Raw genomic sequence first — 24,219 nt, 5'->3', positions numbered from 1 at the left:
TGCATTTGGAGAGCCCCTGAAGTGCTAGAACAGTGGAAACCCCCCCAAACGACCCCATTTTGAAAACTAGACCCCTCAAGGAATTTATCAAGGGATTTAGTGAGCCCTTGGACCCTACAGGTGTTTCACAGATTTTTTTACCATTGAGATGTGAAAATGAAAAATTACTTTTTTTCCAATAAATCGTCCATTTAGCGCCATATTTTTAATTTTTGCAAGTAGTTAGAGAATTAAGAGCCCCCCACAGTTTGTTACACAATTTCCCCTGAACACGGCAATACCCCATATGTGATCATAATCTGCTGTATGGGTAAATGTTGGGGCTCAGAATGGAAAGAGCGCTATTTGGATTTTGGAGGGCATATATTGCTGGAATAGTTTTGAGGTGCCATGTCGCATTTGCTGAGCCCCTAAAGTATCAATACAATAGAAACCCCTCAAAAGTGACCCCATTTTAGAAACTACAATTGTCAAGGAATGTATCAAGTGGTATTATGATTTTGAGACTAAAAATGCTTCCCAAAAATTGAAATTTTTAAAGAAATATGCCATTTTGGTATCCAATACATTGCACCCACTTTGTGTTGTCAGAGACCTGCACTTCTAAAACTATTAAGTGGGCGATCCCGAGGGGCAAAAAAATTATATATGTGGGTATAAACTGCTGCTTGGGCACACAGCAGGGGGCAGAAGGGAAGGAGCGCAATGAGGCTTTTGGAGTACAGATTCTGATGTTTGGTATCTAGACGCCATGTCATGTTTGTAGAGCCTGTAAGGTACCAGAAAAGTGGATTCCCCAAAGGAGTGAGCGCAGTTTGAAAACTGCACCCCTAAAAGAATTTCTCAGGGGGTGTAGTGAGTATTAGTATCCCAGACGTGACTGCACAGCGGATGGCGAAGAGGGAATGTATAAGCGGTGCAGAGGACATTGCAGACACTAAATTCCCTACTGTACCCCCAGTAGCTCCTATGATTGGGGGAGTCACACTGGGGTCACTTCTGGTATATTTTCCCTCATAAGCTGTAAATATGGGGTGTCCCCTGATATTTGCTCGCACAGCTTATATATTTCCCTCCTGCCGCAGCCAGTTGTGTTCTAATAATTTGGCGATTTTGCGGGATTTTGTCTTCACATTGGTAGAGGCTATATTTTCTTTATTTTTCTGCTGACGTGGCCATATAAGGGCTTGTTGTTTGCGGGATGCGATGTATTTTGTAATGACACCATCTTGGGGTGCCTAAAACTTACTGATTACATTTTATTAACTCTTTTTTTGCTGGATTTAAAAGAGAAAAAATCAATTCTGGTATTGAGTTTTACCTTTTACATTTTTCGCCATGCAGCGTACAGTATAAGTAACATGTGACCTTTATTCTGCGGGTCGGTACGGTTACGGCGATACCTCATTTATGTTATTTTTTTATGCGATACTAAGTCTGCAGAACAAAAACACATTTGGAGACATAAATCAGTGATTTTTGCATCGCCATCTTCTGAGAGGCGTAACATTTTTATTTTTCGCTTGACAGTGTTGGTTGAGGGCTTATTTTTTGCGGGACAACCTGTGCATTTTATTGGTACTATTTTGGGGTGCATATGACTTTTTGATCACTTTTTATAGCACATTTTGTAAGGTGAGATGGCGAAAAATCACTACTTCCGGCGGGTTTTTTCCATTATTTTTTACCGCCGTTCACTGTGTACATTAAATATTGTTTCAGTTTTGTTGTATTTTGATGTATTGTTTTTATTAATTTTTTGTGTTTTTTTTACATAATTCATTTTTTATAGAAAAAAGGGATTTTTGGGACTTTATAACTTTATTAATTGTTTTCAAATACTTTTTTTTTTTTTTTACACTTTTTTTTTACTTGTTCTTGTGTCCCTATGGGACACATGGATCAGTGATGATTGCATCACTGATTCTCTACTATAGACTGAGACACAGGCTGCAGTGACAGCCTGCACGTGTCTCACTCTAGACACAGGAAGTGAGCTGTGCGAACGGCACAGACTCACTTCCAGAAGACGCCGGGAGCATCACCAGGTAAGTGAGTGCTCAGGGCTGTCTGGGGTCACTAACCAGACCCCAGACTACGTATTACAGATACCGGCACCCCCCGATCTCGCCGCGTCATGTTTGACCATCGCAATCAAAGGGTTAAAACCTCCGATCGGTAAAAGTACCGACCGGAGGTTATGGAAAAGGGTGATAGCTGTCAGTAACAGCTATCACTCAGTTCCGATTCCGCCCGCTCAGCTAGTGAGCGGGCGGAATCACCATGACGTACTATTACTTCATGGTGCGCGAAGTACCTCGCGTCCATGACGTAATAGTACGTCAAAGGTCGCTAAGGGGTTAATATAAGAAAGCATGTAACGTATCTCATTAAGAATATATTTTCTTCTCTATTTTGCAAGCTGTTTCAGTTTACAAATATTAATCTATGAAGGGGAAGAGAAGAATGAGGCTAATAGAGATGAAGCTCAAATTTCCTTAATTGCTGCTGCTACACTCTACTATTCTGAGCTCTTTTAACAGTGCTAATTTGTATGGAGGAGGCTACTAGTGCACACAATGAGGCAATAAATCAATTAATCAGCACTGTTGTCTTGCAGTTCTGATGTCCTAAGTTTGAATCCAACCAAGGACATCTGTTATTAGGTTATCCATTCTGTTGAGTTAGTTGCTCAGACGAGCAGGTTTTTTATTTTGTTTTTGCCTTAAGTTAAGGCATTTTTGGCTTGAAAAAGCGTCAGGTTAGACGCGAAACGGCTGTTGCCATTTTTTGTGCCGATAATGTTTTTTCTCCCTCCCTGTATAATTACTTTTATCCGCATTCAATAAAGGATTTTGTTTTTACCTACGAGAAGTGTCATCTACCGACTATCTAATGGTGAGTGCCCACCCCGACTTTTTTCTATTTTTTCTCTTAAGTTAAAGTTGTATTTTGTTTTGCTCATTTTATGCCTGAAGTCAAGGTTTATTTATTTATTTTATTTTTGGTAAATAAACTAGTTTGCTGTATGTTTTGTGTCCCTGTCTTGACTGTTTGGGTTCGCACCACTGCTTCTACTGAGCTAACTTCCCCATAATATATAAATATATATACACACACATTGAAGCAAGGTGCATGGTAAGGTAGTAGATGGGGTGTATATCTCTACTGGTTTCCTCAGCCAGGCGAGGTGAAGGAAACCCAGAAAAGTGTTGCTTTAGCAGAACATAGTCTGCTAAGGCTCTCTTGTTTACCGTATCATGGGCTGGTTTTTCTGGACTGGAGGGCAGGTTGGTAGTGGGAGCCTTCCAGTCCACACCCCTACTCCACCATGGGTCTTTCCTTTGTTCCCAGATGTTCACAGGTGAGGTTTCCTCGTGGTCATTACTGGGGAAGGAAGCCCAGTAAAAAGAGGGCTGGTACTGACACAGATTGTGTGAGAGAAAACACTCCTGGGAAAAACCTGTACAGTGTGGACACTATATTTGGTGATGTATTCACTTGATCTGCTCTAGATTAGAGAGCTAACCTGTTGTGTAGTTAGAGCTGGACAAGCTAAGGTTTTTGTTTCTTTTTACTTTGTTTGCACCATGTTTTATGCTGGAGACTAAAAAAAACTCTGGATTTTTAATCCTACTGCCTATCTGCACTGAGTCATTGCCGTTCCCCAACCGTGTGAGCTGGACCCCCTTACAACATATATATGCTGTATATTGTATTTACCTGTAGCTTAACTTTCCACCTGATTTTGATCAGACAACAAATTTAAAGGGCTTGTCCCATGAAAAACATCCTATCTATACTATATACAGTCCTATGAAAAAGTTTGGGCACCCCTATTAATCTTAATCGTTTTTAGTTCTAAATATTTTGGTGTTTGCAGCAGCCATTTCAGTTTGATATATCTAATAACTGATGGACACAGTAATATTTCAGGATTGAAATGAGGTTTATTGTACTAACAGAAAATGTGCAATATGCATTAAACCAAAATTTGACCGGTGCAAAAGTATGGGCACCTCAACAGAAAAGTGACATTAATATTTAGTAGATCCTCCTTTTGCAAAGATAACAGCCTCTAGTTGCTTCCTGTAGCTTTTAATCAGTTACTGGATCCTGGATGAAGGGATTTTGGACCATTCCTTTTTACAAAACAATTCAAGTTCAGTTAAGTTTGATGGTCGCCGAGCATGGATAGCCGGCTCTCAAATAATCTGAAAACAAAGATTGTTCAACATAGTTGTTCAGGGGAAGGATACAAAAAGTTTTTTCAGAGATTTAACCTGTCAGTTTCCACTGTGAGGAACATAGTAAGGAAATGGAAGACCACAGGGACAGTTCTTGTTAAGCCCAGAAGTGGCAGGCCAAGAAAAATCTCAGAAAGGCAGAGAAGAAGAATGGTGAGAACAGTCCAGGACAATCCACAGACCACCTCCAAAGAGCTGCAGCATCATCTTGCTGCAGATGGTGTCACTGTGCATCGGTCAACAATACAGCGCACTTTGCACAAGGAGAAGCTGTATGGGAGAGTGATGAGAAAGAAGCCGTTTCTGCAAGCACGCCACAAACAGAGTCGCCTGGGGTATGCAAAAGCACATTTGGACAAGGCAGCTTCATTTTGGAAGAAGGTCCTGTGGACTGATGAAACAAAGATTGAGTTGTTTGGTCATACAAAAAGGCGTTATGCATGGCGTCCAAAAAAACAGCATTCCAAGAAAAACACTTGCTACCCACTGTAAAATTTGGTGGAGGTTCCATCATGCTTTGGGGCTGTGTGGCCAATGCCGGCACCGGGAATCTTGTTAAAGTTGAGGATCGCATGGATTTCACTCAGTATCAGCAGATTCTTGAGAATAATGTTCAAGAATCAGTGACGAAGTTGAAGTTATGCTGGGGATGGACATTTCAGCAAGACAATGATCCAAAACACCGCTCCAAATCGACTCAGGCATTCATGCAGAGGAACAATTACAATGTTCTGGAATGGCCATCCCAGTCCCCAGACCTGAATATCATTGAACATCTGTGGGATGATTTGAAGCGGGATGTCCATGCTCGGCGACCATCAAACTTAACTAAACTTGAATTGTTCTGTAAAGAGGAATGGTCCAAAATCCCTTCATCCAGGATCCAGGAACTGATTAAAAGCTACAGGAAGCGACTAGAGGCTGTTATCTTTGCAAAAGGAGGATCTACTAAATATTAATGTCACTTTTCTGTTGAGGTGCCCATACTTTTGCACCGGTCAAATTTTGGTTTAATGCATATTGCAAATTTTCTGTTAGTACAATAAACATCATTTAAATACTGAAATATTACTGTGTCCATCAGTTATTAGATATATCAAACTGAAATGGCTGCTGAAAACACCAAAATATTTAGAACTAAAAATGATTAAGATTAATAGGGGTGCCCAAACTTTTTCATAGGACTGTATTTATGTGGATTTAAGATTTTTCCTAAATACATTGCTTTATCAAAACTGCTTTGTTTGGCCGTTATCTTAATTTATTCACTTCATTGTTGACACTGTGTTTCTATGGCCTGGGCATATCTACTCATTTCCCACGTGATGTAGCTGCCTGCTCTCAGGGGGGGGGGGGAGGGAGGGGCTGACAAGCAATGGACACCTCCCCTCAAATAGGGGAGGGGGGAGGTGAGAGCTCCAGGATTACTGTGCTGTCTATCTTCAGCTTTTCCACTTATCAGCCAGTTTAATTGAATTTGGCTGATAAGGACTGAGATAAGGAGTCCGGTACCTCTGTATGTATTACAAGCTGACTCAAATACAGCTCTGCTACATCAGTTTCCACATCAGCTTTATACTGTGGTAATGCATGTACAACCAATCCCTCATTACTGACTGCAAACATAGCAGATAGCCGAGCAAGTGAAACCCCGCCCCCTAATGTGCCGAGAAATCCAGGAAGTGAAGAGAGCACAGAGCCTTCAGGCTATAGAACAAGAGTTATGAGACTACCCCTTTAAATTTGGTTTTCACAGTACTTTCTTCTCCTCTGTGCTGTGGCATCTCATTTTCTTTGTCTTTTGTTATATGATAATCATTCTCCTTTTTGCATCATTTCATATGAAAGCTGTCAATAAATATCTATGCTAAGCAAAGCTCTGTCTTGGAGAGAGAATTGTAATTCAATATTATTATTGCAGAAATAATACATCCATTTTACCTTTGTAATACCCAAAACACCTATATTTGGACTTGAAGAGGTAGAACCATTTCCAGTTCCAAGCAATCCAGCAATAACACAGCATATGCCTTCAATACATATTCCTCTGGAAAAAAAAAAGATGAACTGATTACACTGGTATTTATTTCCAGTATGTGAAATTATTTTATTGTTTGTTATTTTATATATTTATTTGCAAACATAATTTCTGACTAACTGTGTGATAAGATGTGTAATGTTCCTTTATTTCTGTTTCAATTAGAGGCTTACCGGTCAGGTACTTTTCAATATATTTGGTTTCTGACAGTTTCCATGATCAGCTTGCAGTCAATGAATGAAAACATTCCTTTTGGACATTCTTGTTTTTATTCAAAGAATAAAACACTAAAACACTGGAACGAATTAGAGGTGGGAATGTCATCCAATCAGAAGGAGCTCAGAGCTGTTTACATTGCCTTACTACACTTTGCCCCGCTCATCAAAGAAATGGCAATCAGAATACAGTCAGACAATATGACCATGGTGACGTATCTGAACAAGCAAGGGGGAACCAGATCACAAGCTTTGCTCAGAGTCTCCAGGATAATTTTTTACGTGGGCAGAAAAGAACCTGTCCCACTTGTCCACTGTTCACATCAAGGGCTCCCTGAACATAGTAGTGGATCAGTTGAGTCGGGGTATTACCGTATCAGGAGAACGGTCCCTCAATCCAGAAGTATTCCAATAGATTGTCCAGAGGTGTGGTCTCCTGGAAGTGGAGCTGATGGTAACCCGACTCAACACTAAGCTGGAAGCGTTCTGTTCCCTTGGCAAGCATTACAATCCCTTGGCAGTGGATGCCCTGTCCATCCCCTGGAGGTTCAGACTGTCAACCTCTGGTCTCTGTGTCCTCTTATAGGGCTTGGGCTACATTTTTTATGCTAATTAAATATTCCACCTGTCCTATCAGCACACAGGGGCAGAAAATACCCACGTTATTGTGCTGCTGTTAGGACTAAGGGTAAACAGATTATCTACATAATCAACAATTCTCATTACTGCCAGCCACTAAAGAGAAAGACTTTAGGATAGATCAACAGGCGTAGTCAACCAGGGCACCTGGCCAATAAACTGTTTGAAGAGGCTGAACATTATCAAGTATGATCAAGTACAGCACCATACATTTGTATAGTAGCTATGCTTGCGTGTTACAGACAAGAGAAGCTAAAGACTTTGACAGTGCTAGGATCCAGCTGTATCAAGACCTCTCCTGGGTTACTGTCAGTAAGAGGAATCATCTTCGCCCCCTTCATCAGTTTCTGAGAGACCAGCAGATTTCCTATAGGTGGGGTTTCCCTTTGTTCTAAAAACCTGGCGTGATGGCCACTCAGCTATTCTTCCCTGCTCCAGACTTGTCTGACTGGGAATTGAGCTCACCTCCCCCACTTTCTCCTCCTCTATGGCAGCAGCAGAAACCAAAATGCCACCAGTTCCAGGTTGGGAAGTTACCCAACTGACTTCTGATCTTAGTTCTCTTCCACATTCTGTCTTGTGTGATTCCCCTATGCTTTAGTTCAGGTCTCACAGCTGCTCCCTCCCACCAGGGGCTATGGCCAGCTGTGTGGTTACATTTGGTCCTTGTTGGGTCATTAGTTTTGACTCAGTTTTTGTTCTATTATTATTATTATTATTATTATTGTTTTTGTACTATTATCCCGCATTTGTCCCATTACAGACTGCAGGGTAGGTATGTGATGCTTGACGGCCGCCTTCTCCACCACCACATGGCAGTCCTCTATAATGTCTATTCCCCAAATTTCTTTTTTGCGCTGGGTCCTAGGTCACCTGTGGACCTTCCCTGACGTGGTTTGGCTCCTTGGTGGAGACTTTAACATGATTGTGGATATGCTGTCGTTAGACAATAGATTTCTGCAGGGTTCACAGTCAAGACTGGCCAGGGAGTTCCATTGGCTAATCAGATAACCCTTTGGATACTTTTATTTTTTCCTACCCCTATAATCTTCATTCTAGAATTGACTATTTTCTTGGTTATGCTTTGACTTTCTGTTTACTCAGCAGAGCAAAAATTGGACTCATCTCTTAGTCCAATCATGCTCCAGTCTTGGTTTTTCCCTGTCCTGACCAGACATTGCCACTGGCACCTCAATGAGGGCCTTTCTCTGTACTCCCTCTTCCCAAACCACCCTGTGTACCCACCTCTTAGACTATTTTAGGGAAAATTAGGGGACTGTCCTCACTGCCCTCAGTCCTCTGTCAGTTGGTGAGCGTCACCACAGAATCTAACACACTACACAGCACAAAGACTCTGCCTGTACTTACATTGGCACTACTACGAATGAGGTAATAAAGGTCCACAACCTCCTAGCTAGGACCCTCCGTGATTCCTATGTTACCTCTATCCCCCATGTTGAGAGAGATCCTGATGCTATAGCTTTGGCCTTCCGCGACTATTACACAACCTATACAATTACCCCCTCCGCTGGATGTCATTGCAATACATACACGATTTCCAGACCTCTTTTGCTCTACCCTCTTTCCCAGCTAAGGCCCTGACCTCCCTTAATACACCCTTTACTGATGAGGAGATAGCTGTCACGGTTGTCAATGCCCGAGCAACCATATACTGAATGCAGCTTGCACATATATGGAAATGGGGTAGGAAAACTCTCCCTGGCTCTACGACGGCTGATTAGGCCCTGCCTGAGGATGTTGGTCAGCTGTATCCAAGCTAAGCTTGGCCCCGAAAACTTCTGGCTCTCTAAACGCGAAGACCAGACAGGTGGAGTGAGAGCTGAAAGAGGCTATGGATTGGGATGCTAAAGGCGGTCACCCCTAACAAAAGAATAGGTGCAGCTGCAAACAGAAACAACTAGGATGGGACATGCTGGAGAACTAACAGACGCAGCACAACCATAAACCATACCTCCCAACTTTTGAAGAACTGAAAGAGGGCCAAAATGTGCGGCGCGCATAGCGCGTCGTGGAAAATTTCGCCCCTCCCACTTTTGTGTTGACTCCGCCCACTCGTTAATTTTTCATGTGCCCGCACACAGTATAATCCTCCTACAGTCACCCGTAAATTATATGTCCCCCCTCTATCTCTCCCCAGTTTCATATACACCCTTCATCTGCCCCCAGTTTCATGCCCCCTTCCATCTCTGCCCCCAGATTAATGTCCCCACATCTCTGCCCCCAGTGTCATGCTGTCCTCTCCATCTCTGCCCCCAGTGTCATGCCGTCCTCTCCATCTCTGCCCCCAGTGTCATGCCGTCCTCTCCATCTCTGCCCCCAGTGTCATGCCGTCCTCTCCATCTCTGCCCCCAGTGTCATGCCGTCCCCTCCTTCATCTGCCCCCAGTGTCATGCCGTCCTCTCCATCTCTGCCCCCAGTGTCATGCCGTCCTTTCCATCTCTGCCCCCAGTGTCATGCCATCCTCTCCATCTCTGCCCCCAGTGTCATGCCGTCCTCTCCATCCCTGCCCCCAGTGTCATGCCGTCCTCTCCATCTCTGTCCCCAGTGTCATGCCGTCCTCTCCTTCATCTGCCCCCAGTTTCACGTTCCACCTCCACATTAAACTTACCTTCTCCTCCGCTCCCTCGCCGCTCTCTGCGCGCCTCTCTCGCTGACATATATGCGGCTGAAGCGAGGAGCTGACACAGGATGGGACAGCCGCATATGTGTCAGGGAGAGAGGCGCACAGCGACGAAGCGAGGAGCTGACCTGTGTCAGCTCCTCGCTTCAGCCGCATATGTGTCAGCGAGACCAGCGGCAGTGGCGAAGCGAAGAGCTGACACAGGTCAGCTCCTCGCTTCAGCCGCATATGTGTCAGGGAGAGAGGCGCGCAGCGGCGAAGCGAGGAGCTGACCTGTGTCAGCTCCTTGCTTCAGCCGCATATGTGTTCAACTCAGATCTGCGTCCTCTGGATCTGAGTTGAAATTGGGACATACCTCCCTCCAACCGGGACCGCGGGACATGTCACCCAAATCGTGACTGTCCCGCGGAAATCAGGACGGTTGGGAGGTATGATAAACACACATCAGAAATTGAGGAGAGAAAAAGTGGAGTAGTGAGGAAAGGGTACCACAGGACAGGGGCAAAATAAACCTGAAGCCCTAAACAAAAACTCACTAATACCAAACAGCGTCAGGCAACCAGAAAAGCAGGACAGGGGTTGAGTAGAAATGTTGAGGGTTAAACAGACTCTCACACAAGACAAAACTCACACCACTTCCAAATTAGCTCCTGAGACCGTGCAACTTCCACAAAACACTCCTCCTAAACTGTGCCAAGAATACTAACAACGAAATCCCCAGAAAATACACCCCTTGCAATGTCTATTCCCCTCCAAAGTCCTGTTATAATAATTTTCCATTTCTGTGGAATTGAAAGAAGCGGCAAGTTCATTTGGCCTAATCTCAATAGAGCTCCAGCACGGTGACAACAAAAAGCTCTAAAATATCTGCCGTCAAGAGTCACTCACGAGCTGGAGAAGGGACCAGCTCTCCTTCTTTCCTGGCTGTCGCGGCAGGTCCAACGTTGTTGCTAGCATTGTCAGGCAAAAACCATCTTTGATGTATCAATGCAATTGATGCTAGACTGTAGTTTTAGTTTGGTTTGATTGGTTGGAAGAGGAGGGTGAGAGTCGCTACCTGTCATGCATATTTTATCTAATTTATCTTAGGTTTCTGTCTGCTCACTGGGACAGGTTCTAGTTCTCATGGTTTCCACATTATCTGCTGCATAACTATGAAAGCGGCAGTGTCTAAATGATGGATATACCACAGGTTCAAGTTGCCACATGTGATTTTATTATGTGGTGTTCTTGTAATGTAGATGGCCACAATTGTCCACTTACCCACTTACAACAACTACAAATTATAGGGTCACACTCCAAGAAAAGCAGTCCGGTCTACTTGATCATCTACGCATTTTCTACTTCTTTCATTTAATGCTGTATGTTTGCAAAGGAAATGTAATTTTGTTTTTTAGTATGTTTGCACAAGTGCCATTCTAGAAGGCGGGTGTTCACTCTCCACCCACCTTCTAGAATGGCAAAAACATATGTCACTGTCTCTATAGGCTTATACGTACCTATTAATAGCATGAATAGGTGGTGGTGGAGCTCCTGATAATCTTGCACAAGCATAATAATCACCCATGGATTCAATTATTCCAGCTAGTGTAGCACTGAACATTCCTAGAACACCAGCAATAGTAATCACAGGTAGTCCCCACTGACCTAGTGTAGTAAAAAAAAAAAAAAAAAAAGACATTTTTTTTATTCAGTACTTTAGAGTTTGTTTAAATATACTGTGTAGGGATTTACATGAAGAGAACTTTGTATTGAAAACTCATAATAACATAGAATTAACACCTTCCCCCCACAGCCATGTTATGAAAAATATGCAATTTAATAAGTTTGAAATGATCTGCTTTTCATACAGATAGCCATACCACCAGGGTCAGCATTAGGGAGGGCAGCCTGAGTAATTTTCCAGGGCCCCCACGCCCATAGGGGCCCCATACTTTCCCATACTACTGTTTGGAGCAATGATCAGGACTGAATGACGCTCTGCTGATTGTATAAATTCCAGCATTTAGCAGTAGCCTGTGCTGCTCCTCCCCCTCCTCCTTACATGCACTCATCCACCATATCGGAGCGTGAAGGAGGAAGTTTGCTGCGATGTAAGAACTTTCACTACTGCCAGACAGAGCTGCACATGATTTTCCTCCATGTCCAGTGCACCCAGCAATTCAGCCAAATGTAAATGTATTTTTTGGGGAAAATATGTGTATGTGCATATTTGTTTACAATGTCTAATATATTGTGCGAGTACCGTATGCTTGTAGACATGTATGTATGTGTATATATTGTATATGAATATATATGTGTGAATATATGGGATATGGCATATGAGTGTCTTTCTGCATTCAGCATTTCATAACCATAAAAACAATATGGAGGTGAAATTTTTTTTTTTTTTTCATAATACATTCATTTAGACCGAAAATTAACACATTCACGAAGAGTTAAAGGAGAAAATGTATATGACAATTTGTTACGCAATTTCTCCCAAGCACAGAAAAAAGCAGTCCATTCATATCTATGGGGAGCCGGCCTGAACATGCCGGCTCCCATAGAAATGAATGGGAAGTGTCCGGCAGCCCTGCTGTCACGCCGGCCTGAAACAGAACGTGAAACTTACCGAGCTGTGCAGGGCGGGCGGGCATTCAGGCCTCCTCTTCCTCCGATGTCCTGACCACTTCCTCCGGCGCTCGCGAATTGATAATGGCCTGGGCGCATGCGCAATATCATAATGCTTCTACTACGGCTACTGCGCATGGCCCAGGCCATTATCAGTTAGCAAGTGCCGGAGGAGGAGGACGGAACATCGGAGGAAGAGGAGGCCTGAATGCCCGCCCACCCTGCACCGCTCGGTAAGTTTCACATTCTGTTTCAGGGTTTTATTTTAAAACGGGGGGGGGGGGGGTAGTTTAATATAACTTTTACGGTTGGGCTCTATCAGCATGATTTTGCTGATAGAGCCCCTCCTCGCCTGCCGAGCGCTTCCAATAGAAGCGGCTGGCCACGGGGGGGTTAAGCGGCCGCTGGCAAAGTCTGCCTGCCGCCGCTTTCAATAACATATAATGCGCACCGGAATGCGGCTTATAGTCCGGTGCGTCTTATATATGAACCGAGACGGACTATAAGGCGCTCATGGGCAATGCGCCTTATAGTCCAGTGCACCTTATAGTCCGTAAAATACTGTATACATAAAGTTATTATTATTACTATTATTAGTAGTAGTATTATTATGGTAAACCTATGTTCTTTCCAGTGTCATACCTAATGAAAGTGTATGAATAAATACTGGGTGCTTTCATTTTACTCGTTCTACTCTATTAATTACGCATTTCCAGGAGGAATATCAACATCTAAAGCTATTAAAAAAAGGTCCTCATACATACATGGATATGGAAAACGGAACCATGGAGAACTGGACATTATTTCTCCTCTTGCATCAGTTCTTGCTTTACTATCTGAAGCGAACACATTAGTCAGGGTCAAAATATAACACAACAACCATGCTAACATTATAGCCATGATAATCTGAAATAAAAAAAAAAATAGAACAATATGAATATAGGTTTAGGGTTAAATAAGGATAATTTTTCACATATTTATATCTCTCACCTTGTTAGTAATTGGCACAGAGAAAAAATAATTTTATAATTAAATTGTCACACAGTTTTCAAGACTGAAATTAATAGTGCAAGCCAATATAAAAAAAAACAACAAACCAAAACATAGTTACATAGTTAATGAGGTTGGATAAAGACATCAGTCCATCAAGTCCAACCTATAACCCTACAATCCCTACAGTGTTGATCCAGGGGAAGGCAAAAAACCCCATGAGGCTCATGCCAATTGCCCTATTTCAGGGGAAAAAAATCCTTCCCGACTCCAAATCTGGCAGTCACTATAAAAACCCTGGATCAACGTGTCCTTATCAGAGAAAAATACTTTTTCCACTTATCTGGATTGTTTTCTGTTACATATATTTGCTGCCAGTTAAGCAGTAGAAATATCTCAGTATATGGTCTATATACTGTATGACTTATTTATTTTCCAAAAAAATGTAAATTATCCAAACAATCCAAAAGAAAAGTATAAAGGAAAGACTGATATGTCTTTCAGTGTTTTCTCCTGACTTTAGCTCAAGAAGGAATATTTTTAAGGATAAAAAACACAAAAAAGGTAGTGTATGTCATGCTTAAAAGATGTGTTATAAAATGCCTGCCTTCTGGCTAGTCACCCTTATGGAGTACTCTTTAAAAATTCCTCATAGAACATATTTGGTTACCATGAAGAAACCATGAGCAAAAAACAATATGAATATAAAAATACAAATCTTTATTAAGAAATGACATAAATAAAACATACAAAATAATAAAGATGACACACAATACCACAAAAATAGATAGGAGGAGGCTATCAAATATAGTAAAACTTTCTCACTATAAGTAGAGACAGGTGAGAACTACCATTTGTCATGCATAAATTGCAGATATAACTAAGTAATGCAGTAAATACTGTGAGAAAGTGAAGGGTGTGGTCTGGGAAGACAGGTATATTCCAGCTAGGCAGCTAAAGGGTGTTTGGTAAAGACCCACACCAGGGAGGTCAGCTGGCTAATCAAGGCTTGATATTAGTCTGTGTATGAAGACTAGGAGTGTGGCACCACACTGACAGAGCTGACCTGTCCAATCTGAATCTACAAAGCAGGTACTGTGCCACCCATTGTTGTTGCCAAGGCGGGAGTCTGGTAGCTAGGGTCCTGTATAAGTCAGGGGAAAAGTTTCTTATGTTTATTCAGTTGTCAGCCGAGAAGGGTTTTGTTTGTTTGTGCTTCTGCAAAGGCAGTTTATCCACAAAAAGTGATTAAAGACTGAACTTAAGTGCAATCCAGTCTCTGTGTCCCTGTTTCCTGCACTGCTACCAAGCATCTACCAAAGCGAGTCCCCACAGTACATAGATAGAAACCACAACGTTTCACTGCAAACGCTTTGTATACAATAAAATAAAATACCTAGAAAGGTAAGTAGATGTAATAGGGGAGCCTAATGCAACCCCATAATACCAGATATGCACAAACAGTGGTACAATAATAATAAGGAGCGAGGAAATGCTTTTTTCACGATTTCTGCCCCGACACACACGCGATGTCATCATTCATGTGAGTCTCACTGTGGTGGAAGAAGGAGGTTGCCAGGCTGCTTTTCATAGGAGGTAAGAAGCATATTATGCTGTGTGAGGGCCACTGTAGAGCATATAATACTGTGTGGGGGCCATTGTGTTTTTTCTTTTAAGACAAAAGATGTTAATGTATGAGTTATTTATGTAAACAATAAATAAATAAAACCTCAGTATTCAGGTTAAATTGCCTTGTTGCGGGTTGCCGTTTGGGCACTCGGTTTCCTAAAGGTTCGCCATCACTGCCTTAAGGCTACATTCACATCTGGGCCGGGTCTGTGTCTGCCTGAAATTGCTAGACGAAAAATTGTCACCTATTTACTCCCATGATTAAAGAAAGTATATGGGCACTATATTTGTTGTAGATATACTGGTAGGAGAAAAATATTGGGAGTAATTATTAGACTAATGTATGCCAGACATGGGAGTGCATGAAGAGCATGTATATATAATGTATAGCATCCTCTGGCATGCTGCAAAAAGGTCTTTGGGAAATCAATGCCTAATGGATCCCATAGTTTTCTATGGGATCTCTTCTGACATCCTGATATCAGTTGTTGTAGGACCTGTCCAAGCTGGATCATAAAATGTTATCTGAAGCAATTTTCTGTCAGCACCATGTGACCCCATGTCACATGAATTGTGCACGGCATAAGGCTAAGTTCACACTCACACTGGACCATCAGACTATGTGTCCTCTGCAACCCCTGAGGGAGTAGGTGCTCTCTACCCTTGAAGCAGCCATATTCAGCCCTGAGATAAGGAAGAATCTGCTGTCAGCTTCATTTTCAAGAAAGTGCCTATTTTTAGAGGAAGTCATGATTCATAGAACCTATCATTTAGGATCTTTGGATGATCAGGTATCTGGGCCCTGGAACTTCATAAAACTCTGCCCCCATAGCCTTTTTGGTAGAGGCAAAATTGTATGTTTATTTGGAGTGAAGAAAGGTACCATGTACAAGTCTGGGGAACAACAAAGAGTCTGTCTGCTAAAACAGCAGTTACTCGTCGACCCCATAGACTATAATGGGGTCTGCCCGATGTCTGTTGGGTTTCTGCCATTTCTATACTGAAACTAGCAGAGAGAAAAGTCTTCCGTGCAGGACTTTTCTTTGTGACAATTTTTTATGGAAACTGCAGATGCAGATTTGAACCTAGCCTATAAGGCATCTTAACAATTGATGACCTGTTTTAAGTATAGGTCACTATTTTAAGATCAACAGGGATTTGATAACTGGGATGCTTATCAGCTGTTTTGGAGAGACCACAGTATTTGGATGAGCTCTGCAATGTCTTATCTCAGGTATCAGTTGCAATGTGTACAGACCAATGTGACTGATAAAAGTGACATCTCTTGACCTGTGAAGCAGGAACTCTGCTACCATTTCAGACAGTTGATCAGTTGATGTCAGACCACTAATGATCTTCAATTTAAGATCTGTCCTAAGGATAAGACATCAGTTGATAAAGCCTGGGAACCCTTTTTCGCGTCCAGGACCTGGAAACCATTATGTCCAACTGACACAAATGCATGGCTCAAAGAGTTTTGTAATATGTAACAAGCCATGCACCTGTGTAATTCCTGACAGATTTTTAGCCTATGACAGCAGAGATCTTATAAATTGAAAGGAAAGATAAAGGAAGTATAAAATATTTAGGAACTAAGACTTTTTATTAGTAGCGCCTATGCTGCCAAATGTGTCTGAAATAATTCACTGAACATCATCATAAATCATATCGCTAGAGGCGGTAACCTGTTTTACCTACCGGAAACATTTTGAAGATTTGCAATTTATAAGTCTTTACACCTTTTCCAATTTTGTAGCATGGTAGAACTAGAGTAACGTTTCTGAGGTACTGTGCAAACAATATTATCAGTGTCAAAACCCTAAAAGAGAGAGAGAGAAATAATTAATAGGTCATGATCAGTTTATACACAATAATAATTAGATCTCATGCACATTGTAGAAATACATGTGTCTCATGAGTAATAGGGTGGTGATGTCACAGGTAGACCAATGGAACTGATGAAGAGTATCTGGTTGATAGCTGATGGTGGTGGCATTTGTTCCCTGGGGTGCTTTTAGTTGGAGAGGGGTCCTCTCTTACCATGAGCCATTTGTTGGTATTCAGAAGGGCCCTGATGATAAGCGCAGAAACCAATCAGGATGCAGTGGATGTTACACACTGAATAATAGTCCCTGGGAACAAAGTCTCCACCCCCAACATAGTACCCTAATACAGTGCCCTAACCCAAATATCTTAATACAGAGGGGTAGCCAAACACAGTGGAATGTAATATGAGGGAAAACAGATATGAAACATAAAGGAAGCTGCAAATCAAACAATATTAAAAGGAAACACATTCAAAATAATTTACTCTGCTCAAAAAAATAAAGGGAACACTGAAATAACACATAATAGATCTGAATGAATGAAATATTCTCATTGAATACTTTGTTCTGTACAAAGTTGAATGTGATGACAACAAAATCACACAAAAACCATAAATGGAAATAAAATTTATTAACCAATGGGGGCCTGGATTTGGGGTCACCCCCAAGATTGAACTGGAAAAACACTACAGGCTTTTACCAACTTTGATGTAATGTCCTTAAAACATGTCAAAATGAGGCTCAGTTTTGTGTGTGGCCTCCAAGTGCCTGTATGACCTCCCTACAATGCCTGGGGATGCTCCCTATGAGGTTGCAGATGGACTCCTGAGGGATCTCCTCCCAGACCTGGACTAAAGCATCTGCCAACTCCTGGACAGTCTATGGTGTAACGTGACATTGGTGGATGGAGCGAGACATGATGTCCCAGATGTGCTCAATCGGATTCAGGTCTGGGGAACGGGCGGGCTATTCCATAGTTTCAATGCCTTCATCTTGCAGGAACTGCTGACACACTGCAGCCACATGAGGTCTGGCATTGTCCTGCATTAGGAGGAACCCAGGGCCAACCGCACCAGCATATGGTCTCATAAGGGGTCTGAGGATCTCATCTCGGTACCTAATGGCAGTCACGTACATGCAGCCATCCAAAGAAATGCCACTCCACGCCGTTACTGACGCACTGCCAAACTGGTGAAGCTGAAGGATGTTGCAAGCAGCAGAAAGCTCGCCACAGTGTCTCCAGGCTCTGTCACATCTGTCACATGTGCTCAGTGTGAACCTGTTTTCATCTGTGAAGAGCACAGGGAGCCAGTGGTGAAGTTGCCAATCCTGGTGTTCTGTGGCAAATGCCAAGCGTCCTACATGGTGTTGGGCTGTGGACGTCGGGCCCTCATACCATCCTCATGGAGTTGGTTTCTAACCATTTTTGCAGACACATGCACCTTCATGTTCTGTTGGAGGTCATTTTGCAGGGCTCTGGCAGTGCTCCTCTTGTTCCTCCTTGCACAAAGGCGGAGGTAGCGGTCCTGCTGCTGGATTGTTGTCCTCCTACGGCCCCCTATATGTCTAAGGTTACGTATGGGCAGGTAGCGGTAGATTAGGTCAGAGATAAATGGAGGCGATAGGTTGTGGTTGGATTTATATTGTGTTGATGTCTGGTGAACGCAGTACCTGGTCATTGCAGCAGATTTCAATGCAAGACACCCTACGAGACCACCCATCTCTCATGCAACAGTTAGCAAACTGCTTGCCAAATTTCGTGAAACTGGTTCAGTGTTGGATTTGCCAAAATGTGCACGCAAGAAAACTGTCACTAGTGAAAAAACATCAGAGGCTGTCCTAGCTTCATTCAGCAAGAGCCCACAGCGTAGCACTCGCCGCATGTCACTGGAGAGTGGCATCAGTCAAACATCCCAAATGGCACCCTTACAAACTCCAGCTGATGCAGCATCTCAACGAGGATGACCCTGATTGGCACACTGAATTTACAGAATGGGCAAAACAAATATTGGAACAGGACCCTCAGTTTACACAAAACATTATGTCAGTGATGAGGCAAACTTTTTTGTGACTGGTGAAAGTTAACAAACAAAACCACTGCTATTGGTGTGACACTAACCCACACTGGATAGATCCCTCCAAGACCGTTGGAACGCAAAAATTGATGGTATGGTTTGGTATATGGGGTACAAAGATAGTGGGGCCATTCTTCATCAATGGAAACCTCAATACCACTGGATATCTGAAATTGCTACATGATGATGTGTTTCCCTCTTTATGCATTGAAGCTGGCATGTTCCCTGAGTTTTTCCAACAAGATAGTGCTGGTGCACTTTATGGGTGTCAGATCCAATCATTCCTAGATGAACAGTTTCCTGGAAAGTGGATTCGTTGTCATGGGCCAGTTGAATGGCCACCAAGGTCTCCTGATCTGACCCCCTTTAGACTTTTATCTTTGGGGTCATCTGAAGGCAATTGTCTATGATGTGAAGATTCTAGATTTGCAGCACACGAAAGAACCGATACTGGAAGTCTGTGCTAGCATTTCTTCTGCAGTGTTGCTATCAGTGTGGCAAGAGTGGGAGAACAGGGTTGCATTGACAATCCAACACAATGGGCAGCACTTTGAACACATTTTAAAAGTGGTCAGAAATTTGTAAATAACTCTTGAAAGAATAAAGTTATCTTAAAACCAAGCACACCATTGTTTTTCTAGAGAAATTCTCAACAATTTTGATGCATCACATGACCCTCTTCCCATTGAAAAAACTAAAGTTGGATCCAAAATGGCCAACTTTAAAATGGCCACCATTGGTCACCACCCATCTTGAAAAGTTTCCCCCCTCCCATATGCTAATGTGCCACAAACAGGAAGTTGATATTACCAACCATTCCCATTTTATTTAGGTGTATCCATATGACCCACCCTGTACAGTGAGCCTTAAGCTGAATTCCCCTCACTGTCCCTTCTTGCTTGACGGTCCTATCCAAAGCAAGAGGTGGCAACTGGTCGACGAGCCCTTCCTATATAAGTGGCAATGCAGAATGAAGACAAGACAAACAACAACAAAAGGACATCAGCTAGCCAAGGGTACAGTAACAGTCGAGCAATGCAGTACAAAATCAAAATCCAAGAGAGTAGTCAAAGGGTAAGCCAGAAGTCAGAGGTCAGCAATACAATAGTAGCAGAAGAGGACCTTAGCAGAGACAAAGTCAAAATAGCCAGCCCTTCTATGAGGGCTGATTTCCAGTATATAGGAAGCCCAAGACCTGCCCTAGGCTTCATTGGAAGACAAGCTGTCAATCACACAAGGAAGGCTAGAATTAACTATTTTATGGACATAGGGAACAAAATGCAGGCGATGGGTGTGGTGGAATTCAATTACAGAGATAGAGCAGTGTTCACTCAGTGCAATGAAAAACACTAAGCAAGCAATCAAACTGACTATATAAATAAAATTTATTATTATTATTATTATATAAATAAAATTTATTATTATTATAACTGAACTCGCCTCCCGTGCCTCAGCGTGCGAACGGAGGGTGGCACAGAGACCTGAACAGGCAGAGACGTTACAGCATCAAATTTCAGACTTGGTCATTAATTAATAGAAGAAAATGATCCAGTATCACATATCTGTGAGAAGCAAAAGTATGTGCGTCTTATAGTCCAGTGCGTCTTATAGTCTGAAAAATACAGTTACATGTTACCTTTACTCTGTGGGTTGTACAATTATAGCAATACCTAATTTCTATTTGTTTGTCTATTTGGGGAAGATGATGATGACATTGCTGATGATTCTTTTGTGGAAAAGACCTGGCAACTGGGTAAGAGTGACAAGGTGACATCAGATGAAGAGGGTGGTGGCAGTGGTCATAGTGACAATTCCAGCCGTTGCGCAGGCCCATCATCCAAAAAGTCTGGCAGACCTAGGGGAATCTTGCAGGTTGGAGTTGGTGGCATTGGGGGTGATAGTGACAGGCATTTCCACTGCTGCTGCTGGTGATACGCAGAAGCCTAGCCATGGTCATGGCATGCGCCATGGTTGGCCATACTGTAAAATTGTCTGAATGGTCAGACATAATGGAGCAAATGTTTAAACAAATGAAGCCAGTTTTAAACAGGGGCTTCATGAATGATTGGATGTTCCCATCCTACAAATCAATGCCTACAGTGCCAGACCATGAATGGATACAATTACAAGTGGATTGGTAATGCCCAGTTGTCATATTTATTTGTATATTACAAAGAGGAACGACACAAAGTAAAGTCCTAAGGCTATATTTTCAAAACCTTGCCTCTTTCTTGAAGAGTAGATCCTTTTTAATGATCCTGTTTAGAGTCCATTTGGACTATTAAAAAAATAATTAATGGATGTTATTGGTCTTTTTTTTTTCTACCCATACCATTGACCATTGGGCTTATTGATTATTATTGGGTCTTTAACTGACTGTCTTTTCTGTTCATCCAAAAAAAAGCAACGTGTATACAAGCATTTTACTATCACTGTTTTTAAAATGACTTTGGGATGTCTATTAACAATAAGGCTTATGAAGATATTTTTATGCATCGTTCTTTCATGAGTAATACTCAAGGGCAATTGTATGGGCTCCATAAATCAGGGAAGTACCTTGTTGAGACCGTTTTTTTTAATAATTTTTTTTAAAAGTAACCAGTACCTATTGTATTATTTCAATAGATAACGGCTGATATTAAATATATAAATATATTCCTCTTTCCTCACTTCAGGCTATTCCTCTTCAGTCCAACACGCTCCTACTCGTGACATCATGACGCTGTCACCATCGGGTCAAAATATGCAACTACAACAAACATCAAAAGAGTTGTGACTTTTTAGTTACTACTTACATTATGGATATGCCCCAGTGAGAGCCGGCTCTTTCTCCTGCAGCTTCAAAAACAGAGAGGCCAATCAAGGAAATTGTTGGTGCAACAGTTAGAGGTCCAATGTAGTTGAGCAAAGCTCCTGGAAGGCCAACAAAACCAATAACTATTTCAACCAAACTTGAAACTATAATAGATCCTTGTATCTGTGGAGTAAGAAAATAAACATTTTTATCAGTTGTGTAAAATCTGCTTTTGAATTTAGAAACACAGTATTGTTTATGGTTTTTTGTTTCAAAATTGTATTCATCTAATATACTGGTTAGAGACAACTTCATTTTTACAGACCAGGTTATTGCTGCATCCCTTTAATACCATACAGACTGTCATGGCCACATCAGACACTTCTGTACTTCCCTCTAGGTGCAGCCCCCTTAAACATCATGCCCAACATGTCCGGTCTAATCCCTGCATCATAGCAGGAAAGGCTTGTTGAAAAAGTCGGGCATGATGTTTAAGGGGGATGCACCTAGAGGGCAGCAAGCACTGTTTTCTTATTTACATCTTGGAAAACAGATTTGCATATTTTCCCCATATTTGCTGTTTGTGAATAATATCCAATCTGTAATCACACAAGCAGCCAGAAGCACATACAAGTACATAGAATACTTTTTTCTTACATTATAAGCTGTGAGATACTGCAGAATCTTCAGTTTTTGTAGTTTGCATGCATGTGTGAGTCTGTGAGTACAATCAGCTGCTTCGATCTGCATTCAGAGTATGAAGGATTTCCTCCCTCATCTCTGTCTACCGCCCAACCCATACTCTCCGCTCACTCAATCACCTAACACTTAAACATCCTCTATTATCAGAACATCCCACGTTCATATACTAGACTTCTCCCAAGTTGCACCACTTCTCTGGAATGCTCTATCCTGGACAATCAGATTAACTCCCAATTTCTACAGTTTCAAACGCAAGCTAAAGACGCATCTTTTCAGACAGGCCTATCACAATGTCTAACGTAAACCCTTCCGTACCATAATTAGAATCCTCAAAATTTAACCCTTTTCTGTCCCCACTCCCACATTTCCCCACATGATATGATGCCATGTCAGGCTAACTTTATAGGTCCAAGCTCCAGCCACATGTTAAAGGACACTACTAGTGACGGCTCATAAAGTTTTATGTTTGTGTAATGACAGTCACCTCTATTACAGAATTGTCTGACCTCTGCATAAGCAACGTCACCCCTGCTACCTCTTGTGTCACCCCCTCTACCTCATAGATTGTAAGCTCTTGCGAGCAGGGCCCTCAGTCCCATTGTGTGAAATGACTTTCTTTGCAATGTATCTTTCTGTCTGTATTTGAATCCTACAAATTGTACAGCGCTGCGGAATATGTTGGCGCTATAGAAATAAAATTTATTATTATTATTATTATTATTATTATCCTCAGGTTTCAGAGTCAAACATCAGATTAATGGCACTTTACTGTGATATCTGACTATTGACACCTGACTTATGATACCTCTGACACCAGACTTTTCTTTTTTTTTTTTTCTTTCAAATTTTTATTGCAGATTTTTAAACAATACAACGGTGTCTGAAATAGACCCAGAAGAAAACAAAAAGTAAACCAAAGGAAACAAGAGAAGGATACACAATTATACAAACAGCACAAACAAAAACAAATCATCCACGGACCGCCAGGTGATTTCAAGATGGTTTGGCCATATAAGGTGCTAAGGGAGGAAAGGAGGAGAAAAGGATAAATAGGTAGAAGCAGGAGAGAAAAGGGAGGGAAAGTGTGAATAGAGGGTGAGCGAAACACAAACCAACTAGGGGGTCCAACGTTGGTGGGCCACAAAACCAATACCAAGGATCACAGTTCAGTTCATTTGTGCAGGGAAGGGTGCAATCAGCCGCAGCAGCTACAGGCAGAATACACTACACAGGTCTAGAAGGAAGGTCCAGAGCCCAGGAGCGTCTCATATTTCCCAGAGCGTTGAAATTCAACCCAGTAGAAACAGGTCTTAGTATAGGCTTCAGTTGTGTCATACAGGAAAGAGATGAGATTTTCCATATGCATGTTCTCATTGACCTTCAAAATCCAGAGGGAGTGAGGAGGGGGTTCAACTTCAACTTCCAGTAGAGTGGAATGCAAGCACGTGCAGCGAGGACCAAGAATAAGAGCAAAGAGCATTTATAGACTATCACTGAAGACTCGCGATTGGGGTTGAGCCGATCTTGAGATTTCAGGATCGTTTTAAAATCCAATTTCTGATCATTTTGAATCAGATCCCAATCCCAATTCCAATCCTACTGCAAGTCAATGGGATTTTTTAATGATCGAAAATCAGATTTTAAAAACGATCCTATTCTCTGCACAGCGTGGAGTCCAAAAATTGAACGCTTCAATTTTTGGACTCCAAGTTGTGTAGTGATTAAAAAAATCAGAACCGCTGCCACTGCTGCTCCCCGTTGTTCTCGGTCCTCTCCTCTGTCATTCACATGCCTGCAGAGTGCCATACGC

The 24,219-nt window shown here is 42.1% G+C and overlaps 1 protein-coding gene across 1 annotated transcript in view; it reads right to left on the bottom strand.

Moving 5' to 3' along the window:
• SLC23A1 (solute carrier family 23 member 1) overlaps positions 1–24,219 on the bottom strand; it is a 171,555-nt gene that overhangs the window by 109,371 nt on the left and 37,965 nt on the right. Inside the window, exons 6-10 of the mRNA XM_075274875.1 lie at positions 21,709–21,890; positions 16,711–16,831; positions 13,158–13,299; positions 11,280–11,427; positions 6,189–6,294 (exon numbers count right to left, since the gene is read on the bottom strand). Of these exons, the coding sequence (XP_075130976.1) occupies positions 6,189–6,294; positions 11,280–11,427; positions 13,158–13,299; positions 16,711–16,831; positions 21,709–21,890 (699 nt within the window). The remainder of the gene's footprint in view (positions 1–6,188; positions 6,295–11,279; positions 11,428–13,157; positions 13,300–16,710; positions 16,832–21,708; positions 21,891–24,219) is intronic.

Source organism: Leptodactylus fuscus, chromosome 5 (assembly GCF_031893055.1).
Source record: "Leptodactylus fuscus isolate aLepFus1 chromosome 5, aLepFus1.hap2, whole genome shotgun sequence".
Lineage (NCBI taxonomy): Eukaryota > Metazoa > Chordata > Amphibia > Anura > Leptodactylidae > Leptodactylus > Leptodactylus fuscus.
The sequence above is the reverse complement of the archived record's forward strand: the minus strand, read 5'-3'. Positions and strand labels throughout refer to the sequence as shown.